Raw genomic sequence first — 18,109 nt, 5'->3', positions numbered from 1 at the left:
GGCGAAAGGACATACTATTCTTCAACGAAGGATTTTTGGAAAGTGTTTGTACATGCTAGTTTTATTAATACTAAGGTAATGGGGGGAAGAGATACTGGCTAAGTGTGAGTTTCAACCTCACCCTGGGGTCAAGATAGCTGGAGTAGTAACGTGGACAAACAGACATAAAGTCAGACTCGCAAGAGCCACAAGAAACCATGGTGCTGTGACTCACAGAGGGTCACATCAGAATCACTGAGGGGTCCCTCCATACTTGAAAATTTATTAACTTCAAACCTTGGGCCACGTGGGGCTGTTCTACCAACGGAGGCAGTTCCTCCTCAGGGGCCACCAGGAAGTGCTGGTCCAGGGTTTCCAGCCTCTGTGCCCCTCGTACCTTTGTTGATACCTTCCAGTGACACCACCTGACATGCTTGTGCCCCCTGCTGGCTCCATCACGGCCCAATTCCAGGCCCCCATCTATTTTTGGCAAGGCTGTAGTAGGTGCAAGGTAGTCTGTTCACCAGCATAGCCCTGGGGAGTCAGAAATTGCACAGACAACCCCTCCCCAGAACTGCAGCAGAACAATGTTCACAGTCCTCCCCAGCAAGCTAGAACACCCCTGGAACTCTCTAGTTATCCTCATCCTCTTTTTCAGGGATGCTCGTAGCCCAAACATTGAAAACACACTGAATAAAAATGATTCAGACTCACCAACCAAACGTTTGGGCCTTTGAATGATTTATCCTTTCTCACAAAAGGACGTTATGCAGCTCATACCCAGAGCCCCTCGAAGCAGATGGCCAAAGGGAGTCACGTGCCAACAGAGACTGTCAAAGAGAAAAAACTTCAAAATTATATCTCTTCCACCAGAGCCAGCACTTGGGCTCAGATTCACCCTTTCGCCCAGTACCTCGCCATCAAGAGTCTGTTCATTAAATCGCCTAAACGGTGAACACAACATCGTTCATCTGTTTATGGAACAGGTTCCTCTACCCAAAGGCTGTCACCAATTTCCTTGATTCTATAAATTATCACTTTCCCACAATGTCCCACTGTAGACTCAGTACAGTGATCATGGGTATCCGGCTTTGGAAGGAATTTCAGTACTGAAACATGAATGCAAGTCTCTCATTTGCAGGAATTCACTGTACTCTGCAGCAAGGGAACTTGCTCACCGCAGAAGGAAGACCTGATCAGGGCTGGGAAAAGCTTCTCCCCTGATCCTGCTGCACCCTCCCCACACCATCTGATAACCAACCATGTGCCCGCAGTAGAAAGATGGCAAAAGGGCCCCACGCCCCATTCGCCGTCCACCAACCCCTCAGGGTTCCCGCAGCTCTGCATCCCCTCCCCTTCAACCTGAGCGGTCCCCATGCCCCATTTGCCGTCCACCAACCCCTCAGGGTTCCCTGCAGCTCTGCATCCCCTCCCCTTCAACCTGAGTGGTCCCGTGTCTTGCTCTGCTCAAAGAATGAGGCAGCAGTGCCAGCCTGCTGGTTCAAGCTTAGTCTCAAAAAGCACGGATGGTTTTGCTTGCTCTCTGGGAACCCAGCCACCACCAGGACAAGCAGGCCAGGGCAGCCTGCTGGGAGAGTGAGGGGACCACAGGGAGAGGGTTCAGTCCAGCATCCAGGCGGCCGACCCCAAGCCAACCAGCTGGCAATCTGCACTTGGGTCAGCAAGTCCAGCCAGGCGCACCCAGGCCTAATGAACCAACCAAGTTGAGCCAACTCACAGGGGTGGGAGCTAAGTCAATGGTGGTTGTTTTAAAGCATGGGGTTTTGGGGTACCTTGTTACACATGCAGGGCCCTCTCTCCTCCTGCCCTACGAAGGCTCCAATATCTCACACTCAAACTGTTCTTTTCCTTATAAGGGGAGTGAAGAAATTAATCCTTTCTGAGAGTTGAACTAGGTGTGGGTAGAAAACACCAGACTCCATTTCCCTTTCAACTCCTCCACTGCAGAGCCAACCCACACTTTACTATTAAAACAAGGCACTTTATGTCCCAGCTCTTGCCAAGGTTTCCACCAACGACACAATATAACCAACATTTAATACCACAGCACACCACACAGATCAGAAAGAAGTCAGGTCATTATTTCACAAAAAGATTTGCTTAAACAAGCCAAGAAAAAAGTTTGTTGTCAAATATACGTTTAATAATCTCTTTATCACATTCCCCAGTTTTTCATTACTGTCTTCATTTCACCCTGTTTACATCTGTCATACACAACTCTATAATACACAGACACAGAGCTATATTTGCTATCCATTTCCTATCATTTAATTGTCTTTGGATCAATATAGACTTAGCAGGAATCAGCATGGGAAAGAATACTACCTTTTCCTGAAAGTAGATTCTTATGTGTTTATTTAGCACCTTTTATTTAAGGAGCTCAAGATACTTTAACATTCACTGTAGCATTCTTTTGTTATTTCCAAGTAGGGAAAGTGTCAAAAATTACCATTAGTGCCTTTTTGTAGGAAAAATTTTTTTTAAAAAAGCAGAGAAAGGTAAAGTATCAGTGAGATGGTGACAGTCACAGGAGAAACTTGGGTCTTTAGCTCTGCCTTCTCCTTAGTGAACTACAATATAACAAAAGGTATGATAGTTACTTCCACTTTATAACATCTCTCTTTGGATGGATGGGAAAAGGGCAGTGCAGACAGTAAATTCTCACCAAGGGATCATTCCGGCAATAAGCTTATTTTCTGCCATTTTTCATGCCTGCTAAGGAGCCACAGAAATTATAGAGCCACCTCTGCTTCTCCATTAAAAATCATAATTGACAGCTACTATTCTAGCATTTCCAACAGACCTGCAGTCAACAGGGAGAAACCCCTGATCAATGGTCATTCCCTTCAGCTGGGCATTTGAGGTCATTCAAGTCTGGACAGTGACTACTATCAGCGCTTTCAAAACCTACCAGATACACAAAATCAATTTTAATATGCTCAGGCATTGTACGGAGAAGGCAATGGCACCCCACTCCAGTACTCTTGCCTGGAAAATCCCATGGACAGAGGAGTCTGGTAGGCTGCAGTCCATGGGGTCTCGAAGAGTCGGACACGACTGAGCAACTTCACTTTCATGTTTCATTTTCCTGCATTGGAGAAGGAAATGGCAACCCACTCCAGTGTTCTTGCCTGGAGAATCCCAGGGACGGGGGAACCTGGTGGGCTGCCGTCTATGGGGTCGCACAGAGTCAGACATGACTGAAGCGACTTAGCAGCAGCAGCAGTAGGCATTGTAACTTTGGTATTTGAGGAAAACAAATGCTAACTGGCCACAACAGATGAAACACCTCAGGCAACTTCTTTCAACCTACTCACACTGTATGTTTCCTCACAAGAGCACTGATGCTGAGAGAAAGCATCTCTGTGATAAATTCTCTTAAGTTCACAATGTAAGGATTTGGTTTTTAATTCAGATGCATGGAAAATAACAGGAAAGTTTTCCACTTCTATAAGGCTAAACTATAGACACACATTTAGGAAGCAAATGGGGCCTATTGCCTAAACACATTTATGCTATTCTTGTTTAGAAAGAAAAAAATGCACATTAACATCTTTATTCTTCCTTTCTTGAACTTTTGCAGCACCTTTTTTTTTCACTGAGACCATCCCATAGCTACTCATTTTCCACACGTTTTTCTCATTCTCAAGAATGAGAATGCCAAGTGCAGCAAGCTGGAGTTTTAGAGATTTAGTTACCCAAGTTTTGCTGCCTCTGCTGGGATGGGTATGCACATTCATCTTGGCATATGGATGGGGATGAACCATTTTGAGATGGATTAAAGGAGTCAGACACAAATTGCAGCTTTGGGCTGCCTCAAAGTTGACACACACTTAAAAAATATTTAGGAGGATTTTCCCTTCCTTTAGAAAATTGAGAACTCAGAAAAGTTTTCAAAAGCTCAAAGTCTCTCTTCTTGTTCCCCAAGTTTCCCGCCAGGTTTCACATTCCTAGTCTTTTCCCAAAAGTGCTTAGTACAGACTCCTCGCCCCCTCCCCCTCCATCACTACACACAGGCACCTACTTGTGAGAAAGGGTCAAAGAAATATAAAGAAGACCGTCACCCGTAGGAGAATTTTCAAGAAAATCGTTGAATAGTAAAAAGAAAGAAACGGGTGGGGTGAGGAGACAGTATCAAGAAAAACTTTATGAAAGACAGTGAAATACAAATATCAAATATGGAGGAGGGGGGGAGGCTACAGACCCAAATGGAACGGGACAGGCATAGAAACAGATGCCATGAAGAGACAAACTATTGATGAGCTGATAATAGGAAGTTAAAGGAGAAGAAAAACTATAAAAGGAGGTAAAAAGCGGAGCGACTGAAGACAGCAACATGTACCTGTGCAATGCGTTGACACCTGACTGTGGACGGCAGAGTAGTAATAACAAACGTACATTTTTTTCCCCCAGAAAGTCCTCGATTCCATTTAAGCAAGGTGGACGAAGGACGCCCGGTCATTTCACGCAGCTGTACCGAATGCAGAAGCATGAAGGCGCAGGCCCTGGCCCATGGCCCCGCCCCTCCGAGACCACGCCCCGAGACCACGCCCCCCGCCACGCCACGCCACGCCGCCAGGCTGCGACGCGGCTTCCGACGTGCGCGGCCCGCGTGTGGAGGCCCCGCGGTTCCGAGCGGCGCCGTGAAGTGCGGCGGGTGTTCGCCGCTCATCGCCGCGTCTCGGCCGCCCCCTGCTCCTGCACCGGCCGCGAGGCCTTGTCTGCAGCCGGGGCACCGCGCTCCTGCAGTCCTGGGCCCACGTCTAGGCCAGTGCACGTGTCCGGGAAGCGCGGCCCGAGGCCGGCGAACGAGTCGTGGCGCGGCGGGCTCTCCTCCTGCACCGGGTGGCCCGCCGGCTCCCCCGCGCCGCCGCCTGGCGCCGCCGGGCCCTCCTGCGAGTTCTGACTGACGTAGACCACGATGATGTCGCCCTTGAAGTTCATCACCTGCCCGCTGGAAATAAACGTGGAGTTACTGTTTCCAGTCACACTGCCTGCAGGGGAGAGGAAGAGGGAAGCGCAGAGTGAGTCAGGGATCTGGGCGGGAAGCCAGCCTTGTGAGGGACGGGGCCCCAGTGGACCCACCCCCGGCTCCTGACGGGCTTCGTCACCTCACCCGGCCTGACCGAGAGAGGAAGGGCGTGAAGACGAGACACCTCAGGCGTCGTCGCTGGCCGCATGGGCGACACGCGGGCAGGATCGCAGACCCACAGATGGGTTCAGGTGTTGCCGACGGGCGCGCGCGTGTGACGGATGCGCCGCAAACACGGCCGAGGGCGCAGCAGTGGTCCGTGTACCAGGAAAGATGCTGAGGCTGGAGGGAAGGCTGCCGCCTAACCGGACCCTGGGGCCCGCCTCAGCCCAGCCTTCTCACCCAGCGGACTCTAATCTTTTTACCTTCCCGAGAGGTCCCTGAGCTCAGCCCTGGACGGCCCTGGGGCCACGTGGGCTCAGTATCCAGCAGAAATTAACTTCCTTAACTTTTTTTTTTTTAATTCCTAGAAAAAGAGTCATAAGACTAACATGGAAAGGAAAAAAAAAATCAAACAGAAACAATCCTACAAATCACTGTTCCTTCTGAATCCTGAGGTGGGGGGTTGTTTTGTCCCCAGGGTGTTCTATCATGACCTTTTGTGGGTGACTGGATTTAGTCAGTTTTTAATTAGTGGGGCTTTTGAAAACCAAATAGAAAGTTCAATGAATGTTAGGACACCTACTGCCTCTTCTTCTCCTATTTTAAAGACTGATTGCTCTAGAAATGACCCGGGCGAAAATCAGTGCCAGAAACCAAGCAGAAGCAGAAAAGCCCCAACCGTCAACAACACAAGCAGAATCTTTTAGTCTGACCAGCGAAGGTGAACAGCAGAACAGTGCCTCACTATTAACTTCATCTTTTTTGTTCCTTTTCTGTTATGACAAAGCTTAATAAAAATTTACACAAGTAAAACTGTTTTTGTCATTACTCTCCACGAAGAGATTTCCTCCAATATGGAAGGCATATTTTGGATGGTCTGACTGAAGAACCAACAGCATCCAGGGAATTGCAGGAGCCTTCCATCCACCCAAAGGGCACCTGCAGAGATGCTGAGACAGGCCCCATGGCCCATTACAGGGATTTCAATGAAAACAGATTTCAAATATATGAGCCACAAATTGGAAGTCACAATTGAGGATTTATAACTCACGCTGTTTTTCCCGTGGGTAGCTGTGTTGCGTGTGCCCCTACATGGGTGGTGGTGGGGATTTATTTATTAATTCCCCAAGCAACTTAGGCAAGGCCAGCTAGTATTCCAGTCACCAACTAGCCAGATTGACCCACGTTCTCCATTCCCTCTAAAACATACAGACATGATCCAGCAACCCCACTCCTGGGCATGTATCCAGAGAAAACTATAGTTGAAAAGGATAATGCAGCCCAATGTTCATTGCAGTGCTGTTTACAATAACCAAAACATGGGAGCAGCCTAAATGTCCATCAACAGAGGAATGGATAAAGAAAAGTGGTACATACATACAATGGCATATTACTCAGCCATTCAAAAAGATGAAATAATGTTATTTGCAGCAACATGGATGGACCTAGAGATTATCATAGTAAGCAAGTCAGAGAAAGATATATGATACCACTTATATGAGGAATCTTAAAGGATACAAATGAACTTGTTTACAAAATAGAAGCAGACTCACAGAAAACAGCAGAGGGGACCGTGAAGGAGGGCATAACTGGGGACTTGGAACTGACATATAAACACTGCTGTACAAAGACCTGCTGCAGAACACAGGGAATCCTACTCAATATTCTGCAATAACCTAAAAGGGACAAAATTTGGAAAAGAATAGGTACACATATAATTGAATCACTTTGCTGCCCACCTGAAACTAACACAACATTGTAAATAAAATGAAACTCCAATAAATAAAAATTAAGAAATAAACTGATGTTCTTATAATCCAGCACACCCTAAGCTAGGGGTCTACTCTCCAGTATGCTGATGTCTTTCTGCTCCCACCAGTTACCAAGTTCTCAGGTCTGTTTTTAACTAGTTGAACTCATGAAATCTAATTAAATACAAGCATACCTTATTTTCTTGCTTGAGTATATACTGCTTTGAACACACTGGGTTTTGTATAAATTGAAGGTTTGTGGCAACCCTGCAATGTCAGATAATGTCAGCATTTTCTTGGCAATAAAGTATTTTTAAGGTATCTACCTTGTTTTTTAGACATGCTATCGCATTTAATAGACTGCATTATGGTGTAAACACAACTTCATATGCACTGGGGAACCAAAAAGTTCATGTGACTCACTTTACTGTGATGTGTGCTTTATTGCGGTGGTCTCGAACTGAACCTATAATATACCCAAGGTCTGTCTGTCTCTTTGTGTAAAGTTGTGAAATGTAAGTGTGAAAAAAGGCAAATGTTTCTAAGAAAACTAAAGTGAATGCTTTGCAGTGACCCAAATAAATGTGAGCCACAAAACACAAAAGATATCAACAAGCTGCTGAACTGGACAAGGCATCTATTATAAAAAGAAAACGAGTCTTTAAAAATGAAGGAGTTTACACTCAAATTTGTTCTGCAAAGATCTATAATTTCTCATTCCCCACTAAAGAAACAGAAATTGGAAATTATGATGGTGTGGTTAATGTGAAAAAGGCTCAGGAAACTATAATCAACCAACACATATGTCCTTGTACTAAAAAAAGTCGATGTGTGAATATAAGTTATGTTTTAAGTTAAAGATGTTTAAGATATGAACTTGTAAATGACTTTTCAAGTAACTCAGTAACTAACCAAGCCTGACACAAGGGCTCCTACCATAGCATAGCAGCAGCAGAATGAATGAACATGATAACTAAAGTAAGAGAAGTCTTCCTACTTGAGGGATCACTAGTGTAGTTAACACAAAAGTCAAAGTGAGAAATCAAAAGTGATACATGTATGCCATAAACATTCCATTCCAATTTAAAATATACCATGTTTAACAATAAGTAATCTACTAACTTCAATGGCGTGCTAGTCTCAGCCTCTCAACTTCAATAGCAAAAAGATTTGGGCCGTTTAGAGTGGTGTCTCACTCCCTGAAGAGCAGAGAGCACATGAGGTGACTAGCGGGGCGCTGGTTTCAGTGGCTGCCCGAGTCAAGGAGGGCCAGAAACGGGGCTGGGACGGAGGAGCGGACAGGCTCTGAAAGCCCTGGTCCTCCCTCAGCTTGGCCCCAACTTGCTGTGGAATCTGGGACAAACCACCTAACAGCGTGGTCTGCTCCTTTATGAAACAAGCATCAATATTCAAGCCCAGCTAGCCTGGCAAGGTGCAGCCGCCAGAGCAGGCATATGATAAATGTGAAATGAATGAATATAGGAATGCGTGAATACCAGGCAGGACGGCAGAGGGTCGAATGAGATGGTGGCTTGGAAAACGCTTGGGAAATAACAGAATTTTTTGCAGGTACAAGGCTGGCATTACTACTCCCAGAATCTAATAGCTGTGCTCATGGTACCCTCAAGGAAAAAAGGGAACTGGGAAATGTCTCGAGCAGTCATGTTATTTTTCCACTGCTGTCTTGTTGAAGGATTTCAACTGATCTTGAAGTCTGAAAGGGCACTTACCTCTAGATGTCTAACCAACTTTTGTTTTCTTTGCTGAAGTGATCCATCACTCTAACCATCTCTGGTTTGAACACTCATCTGAGGAATTCTGCACAAATTACCACACTATCTCGTTTTTCATCATGCAGGTCTTCTGTGAGTTGGATGTCACACTACAGTGGGTCAAGGTTCCTTTCTTTCTTTCTTTTTCTGGCTGGACCACGCAACATATGGGATCTTAGTTCTCAGACCAGAGATTGAACCTGCACCACCTGCATTGGAAACTCAGAGTCTTAACCACTGGACCACCAAGGAAGTCTGAGAGTAGGTCAAGGTTTTGACTGAGTTGGGATATCCTTATCTTGTGTTATGTCTCAGTCCAGAATTGTCCTTGCCTATAAGTAATCATCCCTTAAGATCTGCTTTCTACCATTCGGCGGGTTTTACACGGTCATGCGAACGGCCCCTGAGAGGGCGAGGCAATAGGACTCCATATCCACATGGTGGGTGCTGCATGGTTGCCGTGGTTTCTGCAGTTGGTGCAAGCCCTGGAAGGGGTAGCTCTCTCCACTGAGAACCAAGTGCGACAGGCTGTTCTGATGTTCGGGGAGACTTTTCCCTTTCTGGTGGCTGGTAAGGAGGGGATGTGAAGAAGGAATGGGGTGCATGAGACTTGTCCAAGATGCCTTAAGAAGACTTGAGGTCTTTATAGGTCCCAGTTGTCCACAGGGGCTTCCTCGGTGGCTCAGCAGGTAAAGAATCCACCTGCAATGCAAGAGTTGCAGGAGACGTGGGTTTGATCCCTGGGTCAGGAAGACCCCCTGGAGGAGGGGTCTGGGAAATCCCATGGACAAAGGAGCCTGGTAGGCTACAGTCCATGGGGTCACAAAGAGTGGAACACGACTAAAGTGACTGAGCACACACGTACAAGCCACAGACCTCTGGGAATACAAGCTTAACCAGGCCAGTCGCTTCCCTCTTCCTGTCTGAAGCTGTCTTTCTGCCAGCTTTCCCCCCATCAAAGCGGCCCCTGGCATTTATTTTAACTTTATTTTACTTGCAAAACAGGATGAGGTTGGAGGCATGTGGAAGAGCGAGCTTTCCTCACCAAAGAATCGGTAACTGCAACAGAGGGGACTCAGGCCAGGGGAGCCTTCACCTCTTCACACAGACACTAGCGTCTCTTCCCATGGAAACTTCTGGGCCTGGCCTGGCCACTGCCCCTCGCTCAACCTGAGTAGCCAGTGATCCTGGCCCAAGTTTGCCTGTATTCTACGGCTCACTGAGGATTTTCCAGTGCACAATAAACAAATGAAATCAGTATCATTGGCACTGATTTATAGGGAGACAGTGCCATGGTTCAAGGCACAGGCTTCAGAATCATATGTGTGAGTTGTGGTTTCATTGCTGACTCGCTGTGTGGTCCTGGATGAGGAATGTGCCCATAGGATTTCTGTGAGGAACTAAGAAGGTAAGCATTAGTTGCTCATCTAGGTCCAACTCTCAGCGACCCCATGGACTGTAGCCCTCCAGGCTCCTCTGTCTATGAAATTCTCCAGGCAAGAATACTGGAGTGGGTTGCCATTCCCTTCCCCAGGGGATCTTCCCCACCCAGGGATCGAACTTGGTGCTCCCACATTACAGGCAGATTCTTAACGGTCTGAGCCACCAGGGAAGCCAAACTTAGCCAGCACCTGGTAACACATACCTCTGATTTTGTTGTTCAGTTGCTAAGTCACTTCCAATTCTTTGAGACCCCATGGACTGCAGCATGCTAGGCTCCTCTGTTCTCGTTTCCCAGTTTGCTCAAATTCATCTCCATGGAGCCAATGATGCCATCCAACATCTCCTCCTCTGTCATCCCCTTCTCTTCTTGCTCTCAATCTCTCCCAGCATCAGGGTCTTTTCCAATGAGTTGGTTCTTCACATCAGGTGACCAAAGGATTGGAGCTTCACTTTCAGCATCAGTCCTTCCAATGAATATTCAGGGTTGGATTTCCTTTAGGATTGACTGGTTTGATCTCCTTGCTGTCCAAGGGACTCTCCAGAGTCTTTTCCAGCACCACAATTCAAAAGCATCAATTCTTTGGTGCTCAGCCTTCTTTATGGTCCAACTTTCATACCTCTGATACCACTGATAAAAATGCAACCTTTAGGATGTCAGAACAGTCTTAATATGTCTCTTAACACAAGGCGACTGTTAGACTTCTATGTGAAGGCTATCTAAAAGGATGCTTTGAGAACCAGCATGACATGAGAGTTTTGACTTTTAATTTTCTGGATATTTATTTGTTTATTTGGCTGCACCTGGTCTTCATTGTAGCATGTGGTGTACAGTTCCCTGACCAGGGATTGAGCCCCGGCCCCCTGCATTGGAAGCATGGAGTCTTAACCACTGGACCACACAGGGAAGTCTTAAGGGTTTTCATTAAATTAGAAAATCTGAAGTTTCTAACATTTAAAACTGGTTGGTTGGCTTAACATTAATATTTAATGTGACTTAGCTAGAAAAATTTTCAGGTCACTTGAGAGAGTTAAAAATAGCATTTTAAGTCAACAGAAACAATGAACAAATAAAGTGTCTTATCACGACCAGAAAGATGTTTATGCTTTGTGAACTCCCTGTTTTGCATAGCAAGCTCCATGGAATCACTATTTCTCAGGCAGAGAGAATAAGCTTCCTTGTAAGAACCCAATCCCTGAGAGAATTTACATTTTAAAGCAAGGTAATGCACACGTGTCTCCTCAAAGGCTTATTATGTTGTTTAAAATGCATGATGTATGAATATTAAACCAGAAGAACTATAGCAAATATTATCACCTAATTGTCATGTAGATTTTCTTCCAAGGAAAAGAACTAAAAATATACACAAACACATTCAAATTACCCAAGCTATATTGGGTTATTCTGGAATTTTTTAAAAACATATTTTATATTTAACCCATATGCTTCTCATGTGATTTTCCTTTTTATGGAAATGCAAGATCTGTTTCAGGCATTTGGAAGAAACTGGGTCTATGATGATACGGGAAGGGAAGCAGGATTTAATAGTTCCATTCTGAATCATGCTTGAAAATTACTTAGAATGGCTCATAAATGAAACCTTTTCCAAAATGAGCCTCTTTAGAACCCAAAGAAGGCAAGCAGGGCTAAATGAGAGCATATAATGAACAAAATTTTCATATATTTTGAAACAATGTGTTGACTTTTAGCACCAATGAATGCTGAATTTTATTACCAAATAACTGAACTATAAAGTATTTTTAACTTATAGAGTCATTGAGCTAATACCTGCTCCTACAATACTTAGCTAAATGTCAAACATGCGGCTCAGGTAAACAATGTTTCCCTCGTGGCTCAGATAGCAAAGAATATGCCTGCAGTGCAGGAGACCAGGGTTCAATCCCCCGGTCGGGAAGATCCCCTGGAGGAGGGCATGGCAACCCATTCCAGTATCCTTGCCTGGAGAATCCCATGGACAGAGGAGCCTGGTGGGCTGCAGCCCATGGGGTTGCAAAAAAGTGGGACACGACTGAGTGACTAACACTTTTCACTTTTCCAACATCAATACAAGTTAGTGGATGGCATTTCAGCAGGAAAGAGAAGCAAGCTAGAAACAGAGAAGTGTTCTTTGCTTGAGGGGAGGGGAGAAAAGGGGAAGAAAACTGGAGTAAGAAGACCTTATCTGTGTCACAGGATGGAAGTGGATGGTCAAAAACAGTCGTTTCAGGACGGAGTGGGGCCCGGGAGTCGGGGGGGGGGGGGCCCTCATCCTCCAGTGTGCCAGGCTCCCAGGCCTGAGCCTGGGTGTGTCTGCACCACTCCGATGGACCAGCATCCTTACTTCTGCCACATCTGTGTCCTCCACCCAGGACACCCAAGCCTGCCCAGGACAGCTGGTGGCAGTCCCGCCATCCCCTGCCCAGTCCCCAACCCCCAGGACAGACGGGAGATGTGGGGGACTGAGAGGAAGTCAGGGAACAAACTGGAGCTACGGGTTCTCATTCCTCTAGTTATTCACGACTGGATAAATGAATGAGTGAGCTTATGGACATGTATTCATTTATACGGTGAGTAAGCTGCCTCGGGAGAGACTAGGAAGATCAGGCATGGTGACGGTCATGGGAACTTCTACCAACTAGCTGGCCGTGGCCACCTCGAGATGGTTGTTGTTAAAGGTGTGGGTATCCTGGGCTCAGTAAGAAAGATGCTGGGTTATTACCAGGGGCTGCCGGGGGCACAGACAGGGAGTTGCCCGCTTTTAGGAAGCAGCATTTGAGCTTCCCTAGTGGCTCAGTGCTAAAGAATCCGCCTGCAATGCAGGAGGTGCAAGAGACTCGAGTTTAGCCCTTGGTTGGGGAAGACCCCCTGGAGGAGGAAATAGCAACCCAGTCCAGTTTTCTTGCCGGGAAAACCATGGACAGAGGAGCCTGGTGGGCTACAGTCCAGGGGGTCACAAAGAGTCGGACACAATCTGAGCAGAGACTTGAAGGTCGGGAGGCACTGGGTGCTCTGGAAAGGGCCCAGGGCAGGGAAGAGGTGGCCACAGGAAGGGAAGCGGGTGGGCACGAGCAGGAAGGGGAGAGGTTCCCACCAAAGGGGCTGGGCGGCGTGGGCCAGGCAGAGGTGGGCGAGCCGGCGAAGGGGCCCACGCGGGGGGCCGCGCTTCCTCAGATTATTGATTCTTTTCATGTTGTCCACTCCCTGGCGCCCATCCCTACTACCAAGCTTTTCCAAGTCTCCATGTCTCGGTAGGACCTCAGTAAAAGACTCAGATAGAGAATTGTGTAGCTGGTGCTCATGAAGAATTGTTAATTGTGCTCATGAAGAATTGTTAATTGTGCTCATGAAGAATTGTGAGCCCCGTGAAGAAACACCTCCCTCCAGCAGAGAAGTGTCTGAACCAATTACGTCATCTCAGGAGCCAGAATCAAGTCACTGGCCAACTGGTGACACTTGCATCACCAGAAGCCGTTCTTTCTTCCACGTGGAATGATTTTCTAGACACAGAACCCTCCAAACTCCAGGTGAAAGAGCTTGTCAGCAAGGTAACCACCATCATGTCATCAGGAGACTTTAAGACGTAAATTAGGACATGGTGACACAAAATGCGACCACTGTGTGTTTTCCCCCCTCACTAGTTTTGGCTGATAATCCTCCCTGTTCTTTAAGAGTTGTAACACAGTTAAAACAGACTTACCATCAGGTATTGTTTTTGAAAGATATGCTTATGGAGCTGTCTGAAGAGCTATCATCATCTGCAAAAGGCAGTTGGGTGCCAAGAAGGTACTTTTCCCACTGAGGAAGTGTTCAGACCTGTCATTTCGGCACAAACCACTTGATTTGGTTGCAAGTTTTTTTTTTTTTTTCTTTTTAAATACTCACACAAACAAATCCAAAAGCCAATAAAAAGGTTACCTCCCTCAAGTCCTGAGAAGATGGTGCCTTTTAGGATTAAGCCCACTCATAACTTTCACCCAAGCACCACCCTCTTTCACACATTTTTATAGAACATAAATCATGACAATTTTTAAAAAGCAGTAAAGAAGCACTTCCCTGGTGGTCCAGTGGCTAAGACACCTTGCTGCCCATGTGGGGGGGCTCAGGTTTGATCCATGGTTAGGGAGCTAGATCCCACAAGCCACAACTAAGACCTGGAACAGGCAAGTGAATTTTCTTTCTTTTTTTTTTTTAAGAAAAGTAGTAATAGGCTTCCCTGGTGGAACAGGCAAGTGAATTTTCTTTTTTTTTTTTTTTTTTCAAGAAAAGTAATAATAGGCTTCCCTGGTGGCTCAGACAGTAAAGAACCCGCCTGCAATGTGGGAGACCTGGGTTTGATCCCTGGGTCGGGAAGATCCCCGGGAGGAGGGCATGGCAACCCACTCCAGTGTTTCCGCCTGGAGAATACCCATGGACACAGGAGCCTGGTGAGCTACAGTCCTTGGGGCCACAAAGAGTCGGACGCGACTGACCGATGACTAAGCCCAGCACAGCAATAATGAGCAACTTCCCTGGTGGTTTAGCGGCTAAGGCTCCCTGATCTCAATGCAGGGGGACCAAGAAACAACTAAAGATCCTGCATTCCACAGCTAAGACCTGGCACAGCTGGGGGGAAAAAAGCAACAATGAGAAAGCGCTATTTGGACCAGGAACCAGGAGGCCATTCCATGTAGAAGTAATTACAGAGGCAACAGCACAGCCTCAAAACTCAGCCTGGCTGCTCCTCAGGCGAACATGAATCTGGCCCGCTTGCTGGCAACGCTCTACGGATGTTTTATATGGCTGAGCACCAGATTTAGACAGAAAAAGCAGTGTCAACTTCTTGCAAATTAACACCACTTAGTGGATGCTACATTTTTTTTTCTTTTTCCATGCTTAGATGTTTAGTGCTGGAGAAAATAAAGGATAAAACCAGAGATAGCCACTGTTTTAACTCTTTACAGGAAAGTTCAGATCTGCCATTTTGGTGTCACGACACTAAGGGAAAATAAATGATCCCTGTCTCTTTGGCTAACATTGTTCTAGAAACCGCATCCGCCTTTCACACGGCAGCAACGTCACCTTCGTGACGTCAGCAACTGAGGAAGCGCTCTGTCCCGCACGTCACGGACGCGGCCCCGCCCCGCGCAGGCTCCGCCCTCCCTTCCCCGCAGCCCAAGTCCTCGGGCTTTCTGTGTGTGTCCAACCAGTGCAAAGAAAAGTCACCTCCAAAAAAGAAAGAGAACCACACAAACGAACCACAGAGCCAAACTTTTAGATATGGAAATCACTTAAAATCTTTGAAAAAAGAAAAAAGCTGAGGTCTTTGGAAGGAAAAACACATCAGGGTTCTTTGAAAAATACCCCCAGCTTATCTCCCTCTTTCAGTTTGACTGAGAGCTGATCGAGCATTGACACAGCAGTGAATCTGGGTAGGTACAGCCAAACCGCAAAACAGATTCAAATTCATCTACTCAATAAGCCAGGCGTCACCACCAGCATGAGACAAAGCGGTCCCCGCTCAGGCCCCCATGGGGCTGCCTCACGGTTATAAACAATTCCGAGAGCGGCTGCTAGACCTGCTGGCGGTCTAAAAGTGGCAGGACAGCAAAAGCATCCAGGATAAAGGTGTCCCTGACTGGGCTTTGTGGTTTTGCAGAGGGAAGGAGGCTGTGAAGCCCTTTAAATAGTACACGTGCGTATGGTTCAGATGGTGAACAGTCTGCCTGCGATGTTCTGGGAAGATCCCCTGGAGGAGGGAATGGCAACCCACTCCAGTATCCTTGCCTGGAGAATCCCATGGACAGAGGAGCCTGCGAGGCTACAGTCCATGGGGTTGCAGAGGTGGACAGGACTGAGCAACTAACACTTTCACTTTCATATATTCATAGGGCTTCCCCGGTGGCGCAGATGATAAAGAATCTGCCTGCAATTCAGGAGACCCGGGTTTGATCCCTGGGTTGGGAAGATCCCCTGGAGAAGGAAATGGCAACCCACTCCAGTATTCTTGCCTGGAGAATTCCATGGACAGGGGAGCCTGGCGGCCTACAGTCCATAGGGTTGCAAAGAGTCAGACACGACTGAGCAACTAACACTTTCACTTCACTTTTCATATATTTATTTTTTTGGCCAGAGTGTCTAGAGCTTTTAGAAATTTCTGGAAGAGATCCCTGACCTCCCCGCTTCCCATAACACAGCAAATGATCTCCAGAGCCAGGGGAAGCCCTCAGCATCAGTGACAAAGTTCCTTGTAACTACATAATAAAACATAGCGTGTTTTACCTTAGTAGAAAGAAGCTATAATATTACAACTGATGGGTCATTCGTGCTCAAGCAGTGGTGCAGCAGTAAATCTCCATCATGATTTTAAATTGTAAAATCATCCTCCTGGTTCCATAAATACATCCTATGCAGTGACTATAAAAGAGGCTTCTAAAAAGCATCAAAGGATAGCTACTGCCTCATTAATTTGGTCCAGAATCAACGAACTACCCTCAATAAACACTCATTACTAAAGGATTAACTAGACAATTTTGTCTGTTGTCCTGAAATTTATGATTTTTGGGGGGTGGGATTTGAGGCCTAGGTTGCTTTAGGAAAAAAAAAAAAAAAAAACAACACCCAAATCCAGAAATCTGAGGGAATGCCTTGACTTCAGCCAGTCCCGAGGTCAATGTTGACACTGTCTTCAGGGCTCAATGCTGAGATTTGAGGTCTAACCCCATCGTGAGGAGCCCGAGGGCAAAAGGGCATGAGACACGTGAAAACCAAGAGAGATAGCCCACAGGGAGAGAGAGGGCACAGTCCACAAACCCGACGTGCGGAGTGAACGGAAACCCACCCAGCAGAGGGTTCTCAGGAGAAAGCAGGAGCGGATGTTTCCCACTGTGCATCCCTGCTCACCGAGCCTGGACGGAGCCAGGCCTTTGTGCCGGAGGGAGAAGCCTGCGGTCACTCACCTGAGGCAGGCGGCTGGTCACCCGGGCCCCCCCTCGCGGGGCCGGGAAGCTCGGCGGCAGCCCCGTCCGGGGGCTGGCCCCCCGCCTCGGCCGGGTCTGCTGCGGGCGGGAGGCCCATGCCGTAGGCGCACTGGGGCAAGGGTCCACTCGGGGGGGTCCCCAGTCCGGCCGCCGGGTCCCCCCCAGCCGGGTCCCCGCAGCCTATACAGCCTTCGGCAGAGCGGGCGCCGGCCGCCCAGTGTGGGCACCGGCCACCCCCGGCTTCTCCGTGCAAGGACTTCTCGGGGGACGCGGGCCTCCACGCAGTCCTGCAGGGGGGCGCGGGGAGGCGGGGGCTCTCGGAGCCCCCCAGGCTGTCCGTCGCCGTGAAGCACTGGCTGAAGCTGTCGTTCTCGCCCACCTCCAGGGGCTCAGGGAAGGGCGACCGGCCTCCAGGCGGGGTGAGGACCACCATGGAGTCTGCGGTCCGGGGGGGCCTGTCCGTGTATTCGTCCTCCGTGGGCACTGGCCTGAAGGGGTCCCCCTCGATCTCGCTGACCAAGGAGAGCATCTCGGCGTCTCCCCGGGGTGGACAGGCCGCTGCGCACGCGCCCCCCGCCTCCGGACGGCACGTGTCTTCAGGAAACACCTTCTGTTCCAGGGTCAGCAGGAAGACACCCTCACAGACTTCGCGTGCGCTGCCGGCCTCCGCGTGAGTGCAGCTGAAACTGTTGCCTGCGGACTCCTGCTGATTTAAATTCAGAAGGCAGAGCATTAATACCAGCGTTAGAACATGGTTCTGCTAAACGCGGCTGAAAACGGTGTTTATGGTAATCATTTCCACCATAGTAAGTACAGATGGAATGCTCACTGCTGCGCTTTATTTGGGTTATTGAAGATTAGGGGGTGGGGGGAACCCTCAAATAGAGCCCAACCAGAAACAGATGAATCGAATTGCATTTCCAAGAGGGCGGCGTGTTTACATCCAAGCAAGGGAGGGAGCTAACCCAAGTAATTTCAGAACCCTGGATCTCGCCTGTGCTCGCAATCTCCATTTTTTAAAAGACCCATAAACAAATAATGAATTCTAGTTAGCA

General features: G+C 47.7%; 1 protein-coding gene across 3 annotated transcripts in view; it reads right to left on the bottom strand.

Moving 5' to 3' along the window:
* Positions 1–2,451: 2,451 nt before the first annotated feature.
* TNFRSF11A (TNF receptor superfamily member 11a) overlaps positions 2,452–18,109 on the bottom strand; it is a 40,054-nt gene continuing 24,396 nt past the window's right edge. For 2 of the 3 annotated variants that reach the window (XM_061131167.1, XM_061131169.1), the window contains 2 exons: positions 17,034–17,760; positions 2,452–4,994 (listed from right to left, as the gene is read on the bottom strand). In XM_061131167.1, coding sequence (XP_060987150.1) covers positions 4,669–4,994; positions 17,034–17,760 — 1,053 coding nt within the window. In that variant the 3' untranslated portion in view covers positions 2,452–4,668. The remainder of the gene's footprint in view (positions 4,995–17,033; positions 17,761–18,109) is intronic. The other variant, XM_061131168.1, reaches the window with a different exon arrangement.

The sequence above is a fragment of the Dama dama genome, chromosome 27 (genome assembly GCF_033118175.1).
Source record: "Dama dama isolate Ldn47 chromosome 27, ASM3311817v1, whole genome shotgun sequence".
Taxonomy (NCBI): domain Eukaryota; kingdom Metazoa; phylum Chordata; class Mammalia; order Artiodactyla; family Cervidae; genus Dama; species Dama dama.
This window is presented reverse-complemented; position numbering and strand designations above follow the sequence as displayed.